The sequence below is a fragment of the Lepidothrix coronata genome, unplaced genomic scaffold (assembly GCF_001604755.1).
Source record: "Lepidothrix coronata isolate B3197 unplaced genomic scaffold, Lepidothrix_coronata-1.0 Scaffold47, whole genome shotgun sequence".
Lineage (NCBI taxonomy): Eukaryota > Metazoa > Chordata > Aves > Passeriformes > Pipridae > Lepidothrix > Lepidothrix coronata.
The window spans coordinates 1110173-1131541 of NW_016690227.1; the positions used below are offsets into that span (position 1 = coordinate 1110173).

General features: G+C 37.2%; 1 protein-coding gene across 8 annotated transcripts in view; it reads right to left on the reverse strand.

Moving 5' to 3' along the window:
• Window positions 1-21369, reverse strand: part of DDC (dopa decarboxylase) — a 69297-nt gene that overhangs the window by 3376 nt on the left and 44552 nt on the right. For all 8 annotated transcript variants that reach the window (XR_001874794.1, XM_017814945.1, XM_017814943.1 and 5 more), the window contains 5 exons: window positions 19603-19670; window positions 13280-13356; window positions 9543-9562; window positions 8753-8851; window positions 1932-2033 (listed from right to left, as the gene is read on the reverse strand). Coding sequence is in view for 7 of the 8 variants with exons in the window: in XM_017814945.1 (XP_017670434.1) it covers window positions 1932-2033; window positions 8753-8851; window positions 9543-9562; window positions 13280-13356; window positions 19603-19670 (366 nt within the window). In the remaining variant the exon portion in view is untranslated. The remainder of the gene's footprint in view (window positions 1-1931; window positions 2034-8752; window positions 8852-9542; window positions 9563-13279; window positions 13357-19602; window positions 19671-21369) is intronic.

The window sequence follows — 21369 nt, forward strand, 5'->3', positions numbered from 1 at the left end:
GAAAGATTCATGTATCTTTCTTCTGTTCTACTCTCACAGCTCCACCTTAGGGCTGCTGTGACACTCAAGTGTCACGTCAAATTGAAGTTAGTAGTGACTAATCCTCTCCCAGAGCTTTGAGAAGCCAGCTTTGATTGAGTCTGTGAGCTTCAATAAGACAGCATTCTTACTCCCTTGGAGAAATGACTAGCTTGACTTGTATTCATTTGCAGTCATGACAAGGAGGCCAAAAACTAACCCTTTGGCATGATACATTTGATGTAATAATTATAATATGAAAGTCATAGGTAATGAGTCCATTTGCTCCACAGTGTGAAAAGCAAAAAATCGAGTGTTACAGCTAGGCAAAAATATATAAAAAAGGGCTTCTCAAGAACAAAGGAAGGAAGAAAAAATATTTCATAGTTTTACAGCTGTGCAGTGTTATATAGTTCAAGTCTCCTGACCCATAGTCCTACTGTAATTACATAAAAGTTACAAATATTCTGCTTCTAAAATGCATTTTAATAAGAATTATAAAAATCACAGGAAGATTTTTCAAGGAGTGGTATAAAAAAGGAAATAAAGCTGCAAAAATAGCCATAAAAACATCTTTATTTAAAAGCTTGTTAGCTTTGTTTTCTTTTTCTCGACCAGTTAGGCAAGCAATGAAAACACTGCTTTTTCAACACTGGTTTTCAGTAGAATCAGGCCTTTATTCTACAATTTTTCCAAAACTTTCTTAACTAGGGGTTCAATATTTACCTCCTACTGAAAATTGTCTTTCCCTGGAGATGTAATTTCTTCCTCATCAGGGACAGGAGAACAGATGTAGATGAGCTACTGGTCTGATCAAAACTGACAATTCCTGTGTTGCTATGCTCTATTTCACCAGGACTGTTCCTTTAAAGTAAATGTAGAGCACTGACTAACAGCTGTCTCTGGATCTGCAAAACTAGTGTTTGCTTGTTCCATGTGAGAGAGCAGACTGCAACCAACATCTTGTTATTGCACAATAAAAGCCACAGAACCTATTCCTCAAAATCTTTTAAAATTCTTGTTAAGAAAGATATTATATTCACGTTTCTATTTACTGAAAAAACTCCACATTCTCAAGTCTGTTCATCCTGTAGGGACAGTTCTTTTTTTCCTTTTATTTTGAACAATACAAATTCAAAACAAACAATTTTCCAATTCCATATGAATTCACCATTACTTCATTGTTAAAGATTTGTTAGCTTCTTCAGCCAGTTGCATCAAACTCGGGTAACTGGGGCAACTGAATGACTGGTGAAAGAATTTGTGACAAACAGTAATACCACACTACCCAGAAGGAGCCAAAATGTGCTTGCAAGCCTTCAGAAAAGCTAAAAGCTAATTTAGGTATCATGTGAACTAGAAAACACTAGTGCTATTATCATTGTTGCTTGGTGGTCAGATTCAGTGTCCCAATCCAGTCCTTTACAAAGGCTTTAGTTGCAAGCTCCTATATGAAATGAGTTCATTACCTAAAATAAGACACCGGTCCCCTTCTAGTGTCTGATTAAACAATGAGCCCTCCCAGTTACTGCAGCTTTTATGCTTTGAATGCAGAGTGAGATTTTTCTAGTTTCTGTCAGGCAAGGTCTCCACATCAATGAACTTGGTACTTTGAGAGATTCTGGAGTATAAAAGGCCAAGCGGGGCAAAAGGATCATGTTCAGCAATAAAAAGCAGACCAGGGCCAAGGGCACTTGGGAAGGTGGCCTCCCATGTAACCTGTTCTTATACATATCTTGCTTCAATTTTCCATGTTTTAACAAAATTGTCTTAAGCTTTTAATCTGCTTTGTTCTACATGAACTCCCTTTGCTTTCCTTAAAAAACAATCAAGTATATGAATTACAAAGATTATATTCAATTGCATGTTATTGTGTTGCTATAAAACATGACAGAAGAAATAGGAGGTCTTACCTTCAGCCGAAAACAGACTAGTCCCAAGACAACCTCAGCACAGATCTCAAATCTTCCATCCTGAAGGACTAAGTGTTCAAATTGATGTGACAGCCTGACGTGCTGAGAAGAGAAAGAAGGTATCTATGTTGTATAAATTTGATTCATCAAGAGAAAAGGTTTGCTAAAGTATTTTCCATTCCTTTTCTCTGTTCCTTCTTCTGATATGTGATAATATTCACGTGTCACCATCTGTTTATGTTAAGTTACATCCCATTTATGACTTACAGAGACCATACTGAGCCATTACTATATTATTAGCTCAGACTATCTTAGGCAGTACTAGCCTATTTCTTAATGAGACATTTCAGCACAATTTCGTATGATACCATATTAATAGTAAATAATTTTAATAATTCTCCTTTAGGTTTTCTACCACTGTCAGTTTGGGCTGGGAATGGCTAGAGTCCAAAAGACTTTAGAGGGGAAAGGGGAAACGCACAGATACAGAGAGAAAAAATTGTCACAATTCCAGTGCAAATTAAGCTGGAAAGATATACTTTTTAGAATAGTTAACTTAATGGGTATCTGTGAAGAAGGAGAGAACTTGCTCAGTCTTCTGGCCTGGGTGCTCAGCTTCAGTTGAAAAGAAAGGTGATGGCAGTATAATCAGGAAAATTAATAGCAAATCTCAGCAAACCTGTTGATAAGTTACTGGGGAAAAAAGAACGACATTGGGCACCAAGCCAGATGAAGTATTTTGAAGCATAGGAAACCAGTGCTCTTCCAAAGTCAAATAAATAGGAAAAATATCAACAGGCATGGTACCAACCAGCTGAGAATTCTTAACATCAGTCAGTGATACTTGAGTGCTCATACCATGTTTGGCTTTGTTTTTTTCCAAACAGAAAATGAATTCAAAACTACTTGGGAGAAAAGAACCTATATCCTCATCAGGTACCTGCAGTACCTATCCAGTTCCCCTCTCACTGGCTATAACACCAGCTTAGTCCTCACTACCCTAAAAAAAAAAAAAAAGGTAACACAGCAACAGCAACCAGCTATTAGAATAACAGTTGTCTTCATGCAGTAGCCTGTCTACACCACGTTATCTGAAACATCTAAACAATATGTTAAAAGGTTCTTTAGCTTTGATATATTTATTATTGCAAAAAATTTACAAAAATAAACAACTAAGCCCATGTCTTTTTTTGCTTTTGCACTTTGACGTTTTGCAAGTTCAAGGACAGATATCAAACCAAAATGAAATATTTCACTTTGGGCCAGGGTTAAATGTGGAATGTTTCATCTCACAGGAACTTCTTCCAAAAGGACAAGAATAAAGCAAAACAGAAATTACAGAAAAGAAAAAAAGAAAAAGAAACCAACACATTTTGCAATCTTAATCATAGCTTTCTGATGGTTTTTTATTTCTTCAAATAGAAAAACACAGTTTATATTGAATCAAAATATTGCTTCAAAACCTTCACATTGGGCATACTGGTACCCTACACAACCAGCCAATCTTCCTGTTGTTACCACTTCCTCTCTGCTGTTTGTTACATTCACTTAACATCTCCCTCTAAAATTAGCCTAAAAGCTCTTTGAGCCAGGAATGAGACCAATAAAATGCCCAGTCCTTTTCAGGGCATTTGAATGTTCTGCTAATATGAAGAGCGTAAGTTTACGGCTATGAAAACCGACAAGAAGTATCTGTATACATATAGATACTTGTATGCATAAATGCATGGAAAACATATGTTAAATAGGCATCTGTGTTGTAATGGTCTTTCACTGTCTCCTATCCTCATGTTCTATAGCTTTAACCAAGCATGTTAAAAGACTCTGCAAAATTCCACGCTGCATATACTATGTCTTGGAAATCAAAGCCATAAAACAGATCATGTTTAATGAGATGAGAATTTCACAACTGTTCAGCTGAACGTAATCAACTGTGTTTCATCAAAATTTATCTGGGTAAGAACTGAATAAAATAAAAATTTAAGATTTGGCTTACTGCGAGAAGTTTGTACAAGAAAGCTCTGGACCCATCCTGTACATTTAATAGCTGGTATTTATGCCCACTTTTTGCACTAAAGGATGTTTCAGGAATTTGAAAGAAATAAAAGCAAGGGAAAATAGCAAATATTCAGTAAGTCACAAAACAAAACTTAAAAAGTATTTCGGATTCATGTCGGGATGCAAGTACTTTTATTCATGGCTAGTCTTAAAAAGTAGCAATAATTGGTAAAGACACTGGGGGGCACCAAGAGTTTTAGATTTTACAGAAGTGGAAGGAGAGAAAGTGATGATATAACATGGAAAGCTTTGCTTAAATACAGTTACCCAAGGCCCTGCACCTTTGAACTATTAGCTATTGTCCTGAATTGCTCTTACCAAGATTGCCACAACAGTAAAGTTAAATATTATTAAGCCTGGAAGTTCAAACTCTGTAAAACCAAAGGGCTTTTAGGTATCACACCTTCCTCTGTGAGCCCAAAAGCTGCACCCACACTCTGGACATGAGCACTGCAATAACTCTCAGGAGGACACGTGTGGCTTTAGTGCTTCAACTTTTCAAGACAACACTGTGAAAATAAAGTCTTGTTTGTAGAACTGCAGGCACTGCAACTAAGGATAGGAGGGAAGAAGAGGTAAAAAACTGATAGGCTGTTCTCAATTTTCTGCTGAATGGGTACATACCAATCCTGGATATTTTAACCCTTCAAGTGCTTCTGATTTTGACATCTGTGTCAGGCTGTGTCCCTAGCACCATTAACTTAAAGTTGGCATTCAAATATTATTTAATCTTTCAAATTTATTTTATTTAACACTGTCATGTACTTGAGAAAAAAAGTGGACATACACAAACCAACTCACGTACTGTTTCTAGCAGTATCATCTGAGCAGACTGGTCTAGTGGATGGTGTCCCTGCCCATGGCAGGGGGGTTGGAGCTAGATGATCTTTAAGGTTGCTCCCAAGCCAAGCCATTCTGTGATTCTATGATTTAGAGATTTGGACAATCCCTTCATCACATGGGTTCTCAAAGTGGAATCACATGGACAGTATTAGTGTCCTGAAATGTCTTGCTATACAGGAACAGAATATCAGCCCTGGTCTTCACAGTGAAAGTTACCTGATTGAAGAAAAGAAACTTGTAAGGAATTTTTATGTGTCACTATTATCTCAGGTAAATAACCCTTGCTCTTCTTCAGTGAGAAGGGAAACAACAGAGAGATCTAATGAATTTGGTTATTTAGGATTAAGGGAAATGTCTTCCATAATCAATAATAGGAGCAGAAAACTTGTGAGGCATTAAGATGTGGTCCCTATTTTAAAAATCTGTATTTCTGTATGTGTATTTGTGAATATAAATATGAATCCTTCTCCACTGAAATGTTTAAACTGAATTTTAATTTTTGGGCAAAGCCTTCAAGAGCCAAAACAGTTTTTAATTGCAGGAGCCTTCTCTGAAGCATGAGAGTACACTACTGTGTACATGCAAATGAGCACACCAGCCTAGTCGTGATCCCTTCATACTTTTCCTCCTACAGATTTCACCTCTTTGCCTGCCTTAGCTTGCATCCCACTACACTCTGAAGGAAAATGCTGTCAAAAGAGTCTTCTCAATAGCCACTTGGACTGTGCCACTCCCCTGTTGAAATGCTATGTCTGGCATTGCTGTTCTTTACAGTTCCAGTTTCTTGGACTCTGCTGTTAATTTTTAATGGAATTCATTATCCTTGGTGAAGAAAGAAGCATGTGTAATCTGATGACTTCTGGTCCTAAGGAGAATTCAACTGAGTCATAATGTTCATAGAGATTGCATACAAAAGCATGCTAACTCCTAAATTTCTCAGATTACTTCTGAGCTCTTGGAGAGGACTTAAACCAACAAAGGAGTAATACATGGTCAAGCAGTTTGCAAATGGGCCATTTACAAATGGGCCATTTGAGTTTCACATTTATACTGACTTGGAGTGGTTGGAATCAGTCCAGAAATCCGTTATTGTTGTTGGTTTCACCCTGTTTGTACATCTCCTCTGTGGCTTTGGGACTTACCTCCAAAATTTGTATTTGTCTCTCCCCACATCCTTCAGAGATGACTGCCCTCCACTTTATCACTGCTTTGAAACCTATACTTTGCAATAGGTTAATATTACATGCTGTGTGTGAGAGGAGTGCATAACGAATGTTTGGAAAACAAAAAAATTACTGTATCTAAATCCAAGTCACACATTCTCATGTCCCAGGAATATTTTGGTTCCTAAATGCCATCCTCAAGCAAGTGCCAGGTTGCAGTGGTTATTGAGTCATCTGATGTAAACCTTAAGGCTGCAAAGATAACAAACATCTTTTTCTTAAAACATACTAATAAAAGAGGGGAAGAAAAGAAGACAGAAAGAGACAAATAATTTTTGTGACAGTTTAGATCCAGGAAAAAAAAAGGTTATGAAGAGACTGTTGCAGATGTCTTTAGTTTTCCATATAGAAACTTGCTAATTACACAACAAATAGGGTGGCTTCTTAAGGACATACAAGTGGTTTTTCCCTCTATATCATGTCAGAAGCTCATCACTATTTGAAATCTCAAATCACTTTGTAAGTATTATCTGGCTGCGCAAAAGAAGCCTAACTAGAAATCTATAAACACTGCATAGATCTTCCCACAGTTTTCCAACTCAAGTGTCCTTTTTTTTTTTTCCCCTAGGTGATCACAGGATCTATGTTGGGATTTTTAAAAGGTCAGCTACAACATGTTTAAAAGAAAGCAATTTTTCAAGGCCAGGCACTGGGATGAGCGATATTAAAGTGCATTAACAAGCAAAGTTAAATTCAAAATTACTTTTAATTTGGAAATTTATATATGGGTTTGAAAATATAAACCAGTGTCAGGCTGGTTTACATACTTCATTACTACTCTATCCAAAGTAAAGCCATCACAGTGTATCTGGAGCTCACGATAATTCCCAAGAGTAAAATGTGCAAGATATGAAACACATTTCTAATTTTTATTTTGCAGCTACTGATATAACTTTACCATCATGTCTGAAAACTCACAAGAGATATCTTAAATTCTGTTCGAGCAGGGAGAAAATTAAATGCAATTATTTATTGAAATTTAAGTTCAAAGAGGCTTGCTGGAGATAGAAATTACTGGGTTTTTTTTAAAAAGATGCTCTGGATCCCACTGAATCAAACCAGCATTCATTGAGGGGAATGAGGAGGGGGTGAGGAGAAATTAATGATTCCAGTTTGAAGAAGTATACAGTAAGCCAAATTCTGCACTTAATTATCATAACTTATTTTTATATCTACAATGGAGAACAATGTAGTCCTTAATGAAATATAAAACATACACACTCAGTTCTACAAGCCCTTGGAAATCTAGTTATCTAAATTACCTTCACAAATAAGGTTTTATTTTGGAATCAATATTTTTAAGAAAAGATTCATTTGCTTAACCTTCCTGAACTGTATTGTTCAAATATCAAAACTTGGTCTTCAGCTGTGATTATATGGCTGGACAGTCAGAGAAATATCTGAGAGACATGGAAAGAGGGAGTTTGTTGAATGTAAATACTGATCTGTGGAAAACCGAAGGCCATGCAATTGATATGAGGCTTCCAAACCCATTTTCCCAGTGAGAGATTTAGCCCTACTTAAAAACTTGGTAACATACTGAAATAAATATAGTCTTCAGAAATCTAACCTGAGAGAGAATACTACCGGGAATGGTAATGATAGAAAAATAAAGTGATAACAAACCTCATATCAATTTTTCATCAGGAGGATACATATCAGATTGACATAAGGATGACTGTACATCAGGATTCCATAGCTGCCAAAATGTATTTCTGAAAGCCTCATTAATAATAAAAACCTAATTTTGATATTTGGAGAGTCCATTGAAAATTATAATGTGATTAAAATAAGAAGCAAAGAGAGTACCCTCCATCCCCGAACCTTTCCAAATCAAAAGAGACTTCCAAATCAAAAGAGACTTCCTCACACAGTGATTTTACAAGAGCAGAAAAAGTCTTTTTTAGGAATTCTTCTGCTTAGTACTCCAATATGTAGTACTAAATTTGTGTCTGCAGGGACACTGGTATGCTAGACCAGACCTTTAGCTAATGGATATTTTTGTAAATATTTAGAGCCAAGTCATGGATCTCCCCTAACTAGAAGTTTCCCTAAACTTCATAAAGATGAAAGGTATGCTTGAATTTGACTTTACTGCTACAGAGGAAGTATATATATAATTTAGACTGGCGCCATATGTTTCTTTTAGTGATTAAAACCCCCTTCTTTTTACATCAAGAATAAACTTAGTACTTATAACAATGTTAACAAACTGTAAATTGTACACATTCTTTTTTTTAATAAAAATGCATTTTAAACAGGAAAAAAGCAGCAGCAGCAGTAGACATGCCAAATAAGTCACCATATCCCTTAATCATAATCTATGGTATGCTATCAATGCATGCACATTAATAAGATAAAGAAGTAATGAATATACACGTGTTTCCACAATAAAACCATGAGTGTGCTCCGGCTTAATCATGAGGGAACTATGGTCCCATATTGTAGAAATTCCAAATTCCTAGACTTGTCTTCCCTAAAGATTAACATAAAATGGATGACAGCTTTGACCCTGCCATGATGTGGAATTGTGACCTTACATGGGGCAAAGAAGCAGCCCCAGCTGTTGAACTGAGCTGCCTCAGACCATTGCCTGTGCTTTCTGATGTGTACAGAAGTCATGGAAAGAAGACAGGCAGCCAGCCAGTTCGCTTTCCTTTGCCTTCCCACCACAAGTTACCCAAGAAAGCAAATCACCTTGCGGATGTGCTCCTGCAGCCCCTTGACCCCGTACATCCTCAGCACGAACCAAAGCTTCAGGGAGCGGAACCTCCTGCCCAGGGGGATTTGCCAGTGCTGCAACCAACGAGAAGAGAGGGCACCCGTGTTAGGAGCCACCGTTGCAGTGCGACAGCAGAAACTACATTCTGTAATGGTTTTGAAGTGAACCACGTTGCCACAGGCAGTTCCTAGAGGTGGGTCAAGTAATAGTAGAAATATCTAGGCCTGTTTTAATGCCATGGTGTCAGAACGGAAGGGTCACATGGCAAATCAAATTTCATTTGTGCATTCTGAATTCTCCTCAAAGGCTTTAGAAAAATAAGTATCTTAGAAGCTTGTTACATTGCCTTGTTTGCAGTTGTGGGGCTGGCATCTGTAATGGCAGGCCCATTTTCCATTTCAAAGCAACAGTGCTTCCATGGGTTAAGGATTAAAATGCATACGCTTTTAATTTTATTTTTAAACTGTGATACTCACTATGTTAAAGAAAAAAAAAAACAAACCCACAACTTTAGGACATTTCTTTCTACTGCCTGAACCTTGAGATATTGCACATGAAGACAATTTCTGCCTTTAAACAATTTGTTTTTCAAAAAACAGAGTTTAACATTTCAGTTTGAGGAATGTTGAAAATTTAGCAAGCTGCATCCTTCTTGGAAAGAAACACAAATTTTTGAGATTTATGATAGTAATGGAAAATAAAAGTCATGAAAATACCAGTATATACAAGTAATAGTATTAATAATTACACTGATGCTGTACTTACCCGATAATCTGTTACAAGACCTAGAAATCAAAGAAAAAATGTTCACGTTGCATCATCACAATAGCCAAAGCCTTCAATCATTCTAATGTTAATTAAAGAGCTGTGTCTTAGCTATAGTTTACATCCGCTATAAATTTCAGCATCATCAGTATCAACAGGACCACTAAATAACTAGTAGGATAGTTGGCAGCATGCTAAATTAAGGTGCTTATAATAATCTTTATTCCTTAGCTAGTCAGAATATGCCACTAACAAATTAGGCGCTTTTAGAGAAGAAAGAGTTTTCCTTTCTTTTATAGTGCAGATGCTGTGGAGATGACAGACCAAATACTATTTTTATTTTCTTCTTGTACAGAAAACAATTTGCAGAATCCCCGAACTTACTTCATCACTCATTCTCTGCTGTGAAATGTCATCACCTTTACCCTAGTGAACTGGTAACACTTCTTAAAATAATCCACTTCTAACTACCTTTTATACTCATACATATATTTGTTGCTAATTCTTCAGCATGTCTAATAAGTGACTGGAAAAACTGACTCAGAATTTGACCTCTTCCTGCTTGGACAATATTATTTTGTACTTTTTATGGCTTTTCATCTGTTGTAGTGAGAGCACATTACAAACACAGATTGACCAAGCCACAAAGCAGTCCAGGGAGGCAAGTAGAAGGCATTATTAATTATCCTTTATATAAACACACAGTGTCAAGACACATCTACCTTTTATTGTAATAAGGTAATTAAACTGATTTCATAGTAAAGGAAATTGTAACATGGTTAGTTACTTGCTGTAAGTCAGTGACAGAAATTTAACAGATGTAAAATTTAAAGCATTTCTTTAGGAAACATCTGCTTAGCTTCCTTATTCTGCTTTATTACTCTGCATGGAGTATAAGCTTCATGGGAAAGTATGTAGTTAAATTCCTAGGGAAAATTCTAAGTGCTCCTCGAATTGTGAACTGCAAGGTACTATATAGAACTGTAGCTTCTGAATTTGACCAGTCTATGTCATTTACATAATTTTCAGACTTTATGTTTCCTAGGAGATAATAAAAAAAACCAGAAAAAAAAGGACTATTTCCTGTGTTACAAGCTCTCTTGCTGATGTTCTCTCATCTATGCAGCCAAAACATAGGAAAAAACATGGTCCTTCTTTCCCCATAACAGATAGTCATTGGATTCTTTAACCTGTTACTGTGTTGGTTTCCAGGTGGTAAAAGAAAACAAACCCACACAGCAACCAACAATCATTAACCTGTTCCCCGACTTCAGGAAATGAATGTGGTTGTCTCAGCTTAGTAATGAGGTAAACTGATAACATTCATATTCTTCTGCATTGTAGCAGCCATTTCTGTTTGAAAGCTGAAAGACTGGTAGCAAAGAGAGGAAAGCAACTGGTGACAGATAAATAATCCTACGCTCCTGCAAGGGGCTATGTCTAATGATGCACAACAACGCCTTTCACAAGCTGTGAAGCAGAATGTAATCAATGCTTAGTCCTTGATTCCTTGATTATGAGCCTTAGTCTTACATCTGTATTTAAGCAGGAGGAATTGCATTGTGGGAGCACATGTGGTATTCACAATGAAGTATAAAGCTGCATTCTTCTAACACTGCCATTAGGATTTGACCTATATCCTGGGCTGTCAGACAAGCTAGTATAATCTTCCTGGTGTGATGATGCAAATCACATAAAATTATAATTAATGACAAAATAAAGACTTTCCCCTTGGGGACACGCATAATTGCCATATGGTTATTAAGAGTAATTGCTCACAGATAGAGATATTTTTCTGCTCATTTAAATTCTTGAGTGAGAGATAAGTGAATTCAAAAATACTACTTCATTTGCTTTGTAAACCATGATAGGAATTCTCAGACCTGAGACATACTCAGAAAATAAGACCCACCATTAGAGAAATCATACTTCCAGGAGTGCTGACATCTCATAAATCACACAGGGATCAATAGGGAGTGTAGCACCTTTGTGTAGTAAATTTGTACCAAATTTGACTATGTTTATTCAAGGCATAAGCGTGGGTTGGAAGTTTAACTAGAGGCATTTGCATTTGAAAAGTGTTGTCCAACTCTTTGCAAAAATTGATACTAAATGAGAATAGAGAATAGAAAAAAATTAGCATTACTAGATTGCTATTAATCAGCTGATCTCTTTGAAATCATTATGTCAGATCATATAACATGCTCTCACTGCTTCTGAAGGCAAGATGAAGGCTGAACAACTTTTTATATAACTGGGGTGATAAAGTTTTCAGGTCAACTAGGTGGCCTTACTAATAGCATCTACTTTTAAGAAAGGCTTGGTTTTCTTCTGGTGTTATTTAACTTGGGGAAGGCTGAAGGTTCTTGTATCAGCACTATCAGTTGTCCCAAGAACATATTTTCCCTTTAGTTAAGGTTGGATTTTTTTTTCTCCTGAAGAGAAATATTTTTAATGTATGCAAAGTAAAAGCTTGTGCCTTAAATGTATTTGCTGTAGCTTGTATTTTTCATTTAAAAAGGCAAAAAAAAAGTACATACTTTTTTCTTAACAATTCTAGCCTTTAGAGGGTGAACATGCATTGCTTAGAAATGGATGAAAGGAATAAAATGCAAGATTTATGCCAGTTCAGGATTAAGGCATGGGAATTCATTTTTCCTAGGGCTTTTTAGTGAATGGTGGAATTTTGGATGGTATTAATTTAAATGTCAAGGAGTTCACAGCCATAACAGAGAGAAGATAAAAGTACTCAGGATACACTTCCGAACACAGATCAGCACCAGCAATTCCAGGAAAAATAGGAGATTGAGTACATGGTAAGAGCAAAGACATATGATTCACCCTCTTGAGAAAGTTATGAGAGAACTTCCACCACATTGACACTGCACTGCTGTGACCTTCTTCACAATTATTCAGTTAATAACCAAATGTGTAAAAATGGGCTTCAAGATGGCAAATATCACTCTGCAGTTGCGAGGTATGTGCAGGAGCAGCACTAATCCATTAAGGAGCTTTGTACAGAGCCTAAGATTCGTAAGTTCTTTGTGAGCATTTTGTGAAGAGCTTTCATGAGCATTTTGTTCAAGACAGACAGTCCACTCTTACTGCTTTTCTCTACAGCCTGTGTAAGAACATGAGAGCTACAGGATAATGCCACAGAAAGCTATCACTCAAAAATATAGCAGAGACAGGGTCTTCTTTGTGGCTTCTGGGAGTTTTTGCTCCTTACATGGGTTTTCGAAAAATTTGAATCAGAGATTACACAAATAGCTAAGAAAAAAGTCACACACTTTAGCAACTCTAAAACCAAACCAGATCCTGAAACCATTCTGGAGAACGATATGTTGGGGAAGGCAGGTTAAGGAACTCGATACACAGCACCCAGTCATATGTTTATCTGACAGCCAAAAGATCATAAAGAATTTTCTCAACACTCCTATAAAGAATCAGTGGTAAGTCTGGAACTGGGGAAATCCCAATACAAAAAAATAATATTTTTATAAAATTACTTTATAAAATTACTTTCCTTCTATTGCTTTTAACTAACTAAAATCTCATTAGACAAATACTTGCACTTTAATAAGCTTAACTCCCTCAGGCACTCAGAAAATGGAAATAGGCTTCTAAACAACTTAGGTTGTTTTAAGAATTTCAGTTTTCATCTTAAGTCCTTTTTTTTCCATTAAATATCAGTGTGCAAACAAAATAATAATAATCTCATTTAACTGTAAAATTACCAGACTCCTGATGGTGATGCTGCAGGTAAAGAGGTTCTAATTTAAAGGCACCTATTAAATCTGATCTTTTTTTCACCCTGTATAAAAAAAAAAGAAAGAAATCAAATTGAGAAATTTAAGAATAGAAATGTAAGGGATTATATTTCCACAAGAAGTGAAGTCAAATTGAATGTGTTTAAACTGGCATATTTCCTGAGCACAGCCTGTGCCATTTTCAGTGCTTTTTCACAGTCATATCAGTTCTGTACTTACAAGTAGTTAAGTGTAAAGCTCAGCAGGAACGGGCAGCATGACTGCACGACTGCATATTTAAAAACAGACAAGAAACAGACATAGAGGATCTTTTTATGGTGATAGACACTCACACCAGAATGTGAGACTAGCTGAAGCAATGTTAATGTTTGCAGTCAACAGAAGTTGTCTTGAAATTACTGCAGTACAAAGCCGAGTGGGAAGAGCTGTTGCTTCCTAAACACCATGCACAGCCGCGGGGAGGCTTTGTGGATGCTGGCCGCTGTGTCTCCATCCTGCAGCCATTGGGAGGGACAAGTCACCCGGTCCAGACTCAGATTTCCCTCTTGTACCACCCTGCCCTTAGCTGGATCCAATACACAATTACTGACAGACATGCTACAGCACGATGTAACACTGAGAAGCATACCTTACTATTGCCAGCTAGGGGGTGGTGTGACTGGACTGAGGTTCAAAAGCCAGTGTGTCCCTTTTAGAGAGAATAAGCTATGTTTTGCCAATGGTTAATAACACGATTTTTCTCGTTCATGCTTCACGCTGTGTAAGGCTGACTCACCTCCACAAATGTTGGGGTTTATAGAGGCAGAAGAAGAAGAAATCATAAACTGAAAAAGGGAAAGACTGCTACATCATTATATTAGGCCTATAAATATATTACAAAGTAAGCAAAAGTTGTATCAACATGGGAATACTCTAAATGACCAAAGTCCAAACCTTTTTTTTTCCTGAGTTTTAATGTTTAAATGTAAAATTGTAAATTTCTACGGAAAAATCTAATTTCCAATATTTTATTGTGTATTTATAAATACACAGGACAGTACACACTCTCAGCTCTCATTCACATCTAGGCTGTGGTCATAAAACATCTTATTTAAACAAAAAAAAGCCTCTCTATGACTAATGGCCAGGGAAGCACCAAGGTTAACAGCAAAGTGCTTTCCTTTAGGTATGGAAAGTACACAGCTGAAGATAAGTAAGCTTATGCACATGAAAAATAGCAACAAACTTCCAGAATGCTCTCAGTAAAAACAATTAATAACTTATTTGTGTGCTGAAAATGTCCTGTGGAGAGATGGAAGTAGGTTCAATTAGGGTAAATATTTTTAACAAACCTTAAGTTGTTCTACTGTAGTTTATTTGAATGTTTGATTACTTTGATATATTCATGTTTCAGTAGCTCATTCTGTATGCAACTAATACAAGTTACAAGCAATGTACTTAGTTGTTTTGTGACAGCTTAATTTCTTCTCTGTTTAACAGTGGAACAGATAACTACTCTGCAGGAACATCTAGCTTAGAAGACATAAAAATGCTGCCATCTCGTACTTCCTTAGTGATGTCACTGCTTTTTTAAAAGGAGATTTCACAGGTCTTAATCTGGCAACCATGAAAAACTATCTAAAAGGATTACTAAAATAAATCCAAAGCCTGGACATTAATGTGTACGAACCACATGAGTTGCACCTCTATACACCATGCCTAGATTTTGCCCTATGTATTTAAACTTTGCAGTAAGTGCTTGTGTGGTCTGGACAAGGGACATTACTGGCAAACTTTCCAGTTTAGTCAGGCCCTCTGATTACTGTCTGCCATTGGTTGTTTGAACTGGCAGCAGTGAAATAACAAAGAGAAGTCCAAGGGCAATCAAAAGAGATTTCGGGGCCCTGGGACAATTGTAGAGGGATCAGGACCACAGGTAGTGAACAGTTTCCTCAATTCTTCCAGTAACAAGGAATAATATTGATAGGAATAGGTAGATCCATCAGGTCAATGACTGGCTCTGAGGTTGGTGTAATTGGAAAAATTCTGTAGTTTTTGACCATAAATGGGACGACCTACTCAACACCTGGTCCACTGATACCTGACAGGATGCACCTGTCTCAGACGGGAAAAAGAGCTGGACAAGCACATCATGTGGTAGTTGAGCAGTTGGCTCACGGGTCAAGCACAGAGGGTAATAGTGAATGGGGTGACATCAGACTGGCAACCTGTCACTAGTGGGGTTCCACAGGGCTCCATCTTGGGCCCTGTGCTCTTCAGCATCTTCATAAATGACTTGGACGCAGGACTGGAAGGGATACTAAGCAAGTCTGCAGATGATACAAAACTGGGAGGGAGGAGCTGTTGAGGTCCTGCAGAGAGACCTTAACAAATCAGAGGGCTGGGCAATCACCAACCATATGAAGTACAACAAGGAGAAGTGCTGGATTCTGCCCCTGGGATGGGGCAACCCCAGATGTTCCTGCAGACTGGGTAATCAGATACCAGAAAGCAGTGCCATGGAAAGGGACCTGGGGGTCCTGGTCAATGGCAAGTTGAATGTGAGTCAGCAGTGCCCTGGCAGCCAGGAGAGCCAACCATGTCCTGGGGGGCATCAGGCAAAGCATCACCAGCCAGTTGAGGGAGGGGATCGTCCTGCTCTGCTCTGCACTGGTACGGCCTCACCTTGAATATTATGTGCAGTTTTGGGCACCACAATATAAGAAAGAGATTAAGCTACTAGAAAGTATCCAAAGGAGGGCAACAAGGATGGTGAAGAGCCTTGAGGAGCAGCTGAGATCACTTGGTCTGTTCAGCCTGGAGGAGAGGAGACTGAGGGGAGACCTCATGGCAGTCTAGAACTTCCTTGTGAGGGGAAGAGGAGGGGCAGGCACTGATCTTTTCTCTCTGCTGACCAGTGACAGCACCTGAGGGAATGGCCCAAAGTTGTTTTAGGGGAGGTTTAGGTTGGATATTAGAAAAAGGTTCTTTCCCCAAAAGGTGGTTGGGTCCTGAAACAGGCTCCCCAGGGAAGTGGTCAGAGCACTAAAATTGAAAGAGGTCAGGGAGTATTTAGATGATACTCTCAGGCACATGGTGTGACTCTTGGGATGGTCCTGTGCAGGGCTAAGGGTTGGACTCGATGATCCTTGTGGGTCCCTTCCAACTTGACATATTCTGTGATTCTGTGACAGGAGTGGTGTTCTTAACTTTCTTTGCAAATACCCCTGGCCGAATGAAGGATCACGTCAGAAGGATGTGACATGGCAGTTTGTGTGGCAGTTCACATAGGCAGGGAATGCAGGAAGGGTGGTGCAATCTGCAAGCAGTTCCACACCTCAGGTAAGGGCTGAGTGCTCAGGAGGTCCACACCAGAGGGCTGAGTGCTGTAGGTCTCTGCCATAATGGTGGGCACTCACCTCAGAGCCAAACCCAGTGTGTCTACTGAGACAGCCCCTGAGAAGACTGCTGCTCAAACCCAGACAGAACTGCTAAGGAAGGTACATCAGTACAGGTGGCAGTTTGCAATGGATACTTCTACTGGAGAAAAGATACTTCTACTGGAGAAAAGGCTGGTACCTGCACAAAGTGTGCCCAGGTTGATTTTACCTGTTGCAGCAGGTGGCTGAATTACCAGACACAGTTAATAGGCTAAGCAGTATTAGAGAGACTGAAACAGAGATGCATGGCTTTGAAACCATACACTTGGTTGGACCTAGATGATCTTTAACTTCCCTTCCAACCTGAGCCATTCTGTGCTCTTATGATGTACAGATAAGCATTTCTTGTAAGCACCTTCCTTCCAAATACTAAAACACCTTCCCAAACCAAAAGTTAACACTTAAGCCCCGAGAAGAGTAATAAAAAAGCAAGAATACCAAGACTTTGAAAGACTATTATTTTCACACTCTCTGAATGAAGACACTTCTTCCCATTTTATAATATTCCAGAGTAGCAATTGAACAGGTCAGGCAAAACTGACTGGTAGTTTCAGGGCAGTTTCAGTTTCAGTTTTCAGTTTCAGTCTCTAAACGACTCTAGCATTTCACATAGAAAATATACACTTCTTGGAATGGCTATATTAAATTTCTTTTTCTAGGAAATTGACTGCTTTTTTCTGTACATCAAGAAGTCTGAGAATATTTTACAAAAGGTTTATAATGAAATTGCCCCCAAATCCAAAATTATATCAGTGCCACATATTGCACTGAGTAGTTAAATAATTACATTACAGATCTAATGGCTAAATTATCTTAATCAGATTGCAGCAAAAAGAAATGTGTTTACTGGGGAAAGTGCTGAGGAGCCTGGGTTATTTAGAAGCCTGCCCATCAAAGGAACTCAGATTACTTTCATTCTGAAATGATGTTCAGTGTTTACTGAAGTCTTTCCATATCACCACAACATCATGCTGAGGACTATGTATCCTTCACAATTACTTTTTCTCACCATGTTCCTTCATCCTTTCTTTTAAAATTTCACCTTTTTAGTTGGTAAGAGAGGTAAATTTTGGACATGGGGCTTAGAGTTAGCTGGACAATGCATTTGGCTTCAAGTCAAAGAGTTTAAGTGTACATTTCATTCTTTATTAAGTGAATAACATCTATACATAAATGCCTTGCTGAAATGAAGTTTGTATGGCTGTGGTTGTGAAACTTTCACTTTGAGTAAGGAGATGTTGTAAAGTCTCTTGAGATTCCTTGTAATGGAATCTTCCTATCTATGAAAACAAACATTTTATGCAATGCCTTATTTAAAAAACAAAACAAAACCCCTAAAACAAACAAACAAAAAACAAAAGAGAACAAAAAAAAAAAGGAAAAACCAGCAAGAAACAAAATGGAGACAAATACTTTCCTAAGTCTGAAGTCTAAAATCACCTGAGATGGAACTCACAGTGGGATTGGATATACCTCCTTGTTTTCCTGAAAAGCCAGGTAAAACACTTTTAACATAGTTCCACAGGGTTTTCAGGGAAAGCAGAATTAATGAGAAATTAAACTTTAGGGACTAGACTCTGGCCCCTAATTGTTCTACAAACACTGAAAAGAATGATAGTGTATTGTCTTATTTGCAGGTGGCTATTTTTTTTAACAATGTCTTTGACTAATGAGAAAAAGATGGGAGAAACTAGCAAAGGAGTTTGTTTTATTGTCTTCCTATTTCCAAATACAGAGACACAGCATGTTATGAGGTACTTATAAACTGGAATGTTGGGTTAATCACACTGATGCCACTACTGATGAAGTAGGGTCAAAATGTAAACCATTTACACTAAGGAAAGGAAAAAAAAAAGACCATAATGGCTTGCAATATTTGAAATGCCTATATCAGCTAAAATATTTACATAAAAATGTTATATATCACCTGAAAAGTCATCTTTGCTTGGGATATTAAAAGAGCTAAAGGTTAACCAAAAGCAACTCAGTGACTACTGTCCCACATTTATTCGTCTTTTAAATAAGGTGACCTATCTCTGCATGATGTTTTGGAGTCTTCTTTTTAACATTCAGTTTTTCCTTCCTTTTTCTCATTTTTGCAAATTTTGTTCCATTATCACTGAAATTAATGTTTTCATTTATTTTGATAAATAGTCTGCATTTACTGAATAGCTGTTTTGGTAAAAAGTATCATTAGTTGTGATGCTGGTAAACATCTAGTTTGGGACACAATAGGATCATCTATTTTGGAATGTTTTTAACAAAACCATGCTATTATTACTGCTCCGATACTTTGGTTTGTTTGAAAGTATGTCTATGGGTTTCTATTTTGGCATCTTTTTATATCAAAATGTCGTCTGCTGTCATCTGGGGAAATTGAAAGTCAGTACAAAATTATATAAATAGTGCCTTTTGAAATCAGCTGCTTTTCATCAGCCAAATCTCAAACATTTTTAGAAAGCCTTTTAAAAGACGGAAGCTTAAACAAAAAAAAAATTTATGGAAAAGAAAAACAAAAAGCTCTGTTGAGCATATTGTTCGTTGCACTGATATCCCTAAATTAAGTTTTTCCTTTATGTTTTAAACAGTCCCAAAATGGAGCAAGTATGAATCTGCAGACTTTTTGGGACTTCTCTCTCTCTTTCTGAAACATAACGCAGAGCTAAGGCCTATTTCTAAATTTCACATTTTTGAAACTAAATCTCATATTTTTGAAACAAGGGAATTTTATAAATAATTTACACGACTTGAAGCTATTCCGTGCTCCTCATTTCAAAAGAGAAATATAAATAAATGTTTACTGGTAGAAAGGCAGACTAATAGAATGTGATTTTTTTCCCTTGCAATGTTTCCTTTTACTGTAATACTTACCACATAGCAGAGCAGTCAAAATTCACTAGGAGCCATTTGTGAGGATTAAAGTTAAAGGAATCTGCAAACTGAAAATGGATAAATAAAAACAGAATTATGAAAGAGAAAAGGATCCATGTGCCAATGATATAACTCTGTCAAATTGTCTCTGTACACTTTAACTACAAATTAATTACTGAATTCAGTATTTATTATGTTCATACTAATGCCACCTTAGTTAGTAACTGTCTTAGTTAAATCTTCATTCATTTTTGGAATGGAATTCATGTTAGGTGTGCAGTTAGGCTATTAGTATTATCAACATTTTGAGCATTTGTATACTTTTTAGATATAGATGTTACAGAAAAGTACATATCTCATTGTAAACTAAAAAAATAAATAAATATGTATACTCAGAAACATTCACTGGTGGTTCATATCACATTTTCCAATAAGCTTTCTATTTTCAAGAGCATTAAACATATAAACACAAAATTCAAATATACAGAGACAAGTGATTTATTTAATTCAGAATCTGCACATCACATTCATTCATAAAATTACAACTGGCTAGGAAATGTTTGGGGTTTTTTGTTTGTTTGTTTGTTTTTTACTGATAGAGTATTTTCTTTCAGTAGAAACCAAGTTTTTCATCTAGAGTCAAAAGAAATGCCACCAAAGATAAGGACTGGCAATACATGTTTATACACATAATGTGCCAGGCCCAGTTTACTTGAGATATGTTTAGGCGTGGTGTCAGAAGAAACCCAGCTAGGTAAGATGGACATCATGTGGGAAAGGCTTCATCCATGTTTTCTGTTTTAACAAAGGCAGAACTCATCAGCCTTAAAAAAGAGAGAGAGGGGCCTGGCAGCATGTTATAGCACTCTTCTGTTCTCATTTGCTTCTCATAACCTTCCCTGTCACCTGTAAACAATTAACAATTACTCTAATAAGAGAAGATTATCTGTCTATCTATCTATATAGCTAGCTAGCTATCACCCTGTACTAGGTAAGGTAGGAAACTTATTCATGGTTGTTAAATATTTACTCCTGTGACAAATGCTGGCCCAGACAAGGGACACTGTTTCATTTCCTTTGGGAACCAATAACAATAATTTAAAAAATATTCCCACACAGGAAATTAAAACAAGCTTCTTTTGCTGATAAAAAAAAGAGAGAGAAAGAAATGCTTTATTTGTGAGGGGGTTTTCCCTCTTCTTCTTCATTAGTCACTACATATCAGTGCTGTGTTTAAACTTCTGGCTTTACCAAACAGTAATATTTTCTCCACTGACGTGGAAGACAAGGACTTATCTGACTGTCTGAGGGGAGCAGCAGGAAATTGAAGTATTCTTATCTAAGCAACTGAATGCCAAGTTGCTCAGCAAGGGGGGGAAAAAGGAACAGGAGTGCTGTTGGGGGAATATTTCATTTAGCTCTCTTGGTTATTAAACCCTGTCTGTTTGAGATAGAGCTACTGGCTATATCCTAGATAACTTTCAGGATGCAAGAAAAAAATCAGACATAATAAGACATAACTTTTTTTTTTAGAATAATTTTGTGTGTGCATGTAAGGTAGAATTAGGCTTCTATAAATGTGTCATTTGGGTTATTTGGGAAAAAGTTCCACTTTTCTATTTTGCAAGACACTTTGTTGATTCACTACTATTTGCTGTTCTGAATGAGAAACTTCTACATAGTGAGGTAACTTGCATACTCCAGTATGCAGTATCCAGTATATCCAGTAAAAATTATATAAACTTAAGTAACGTAATAGAATGTACA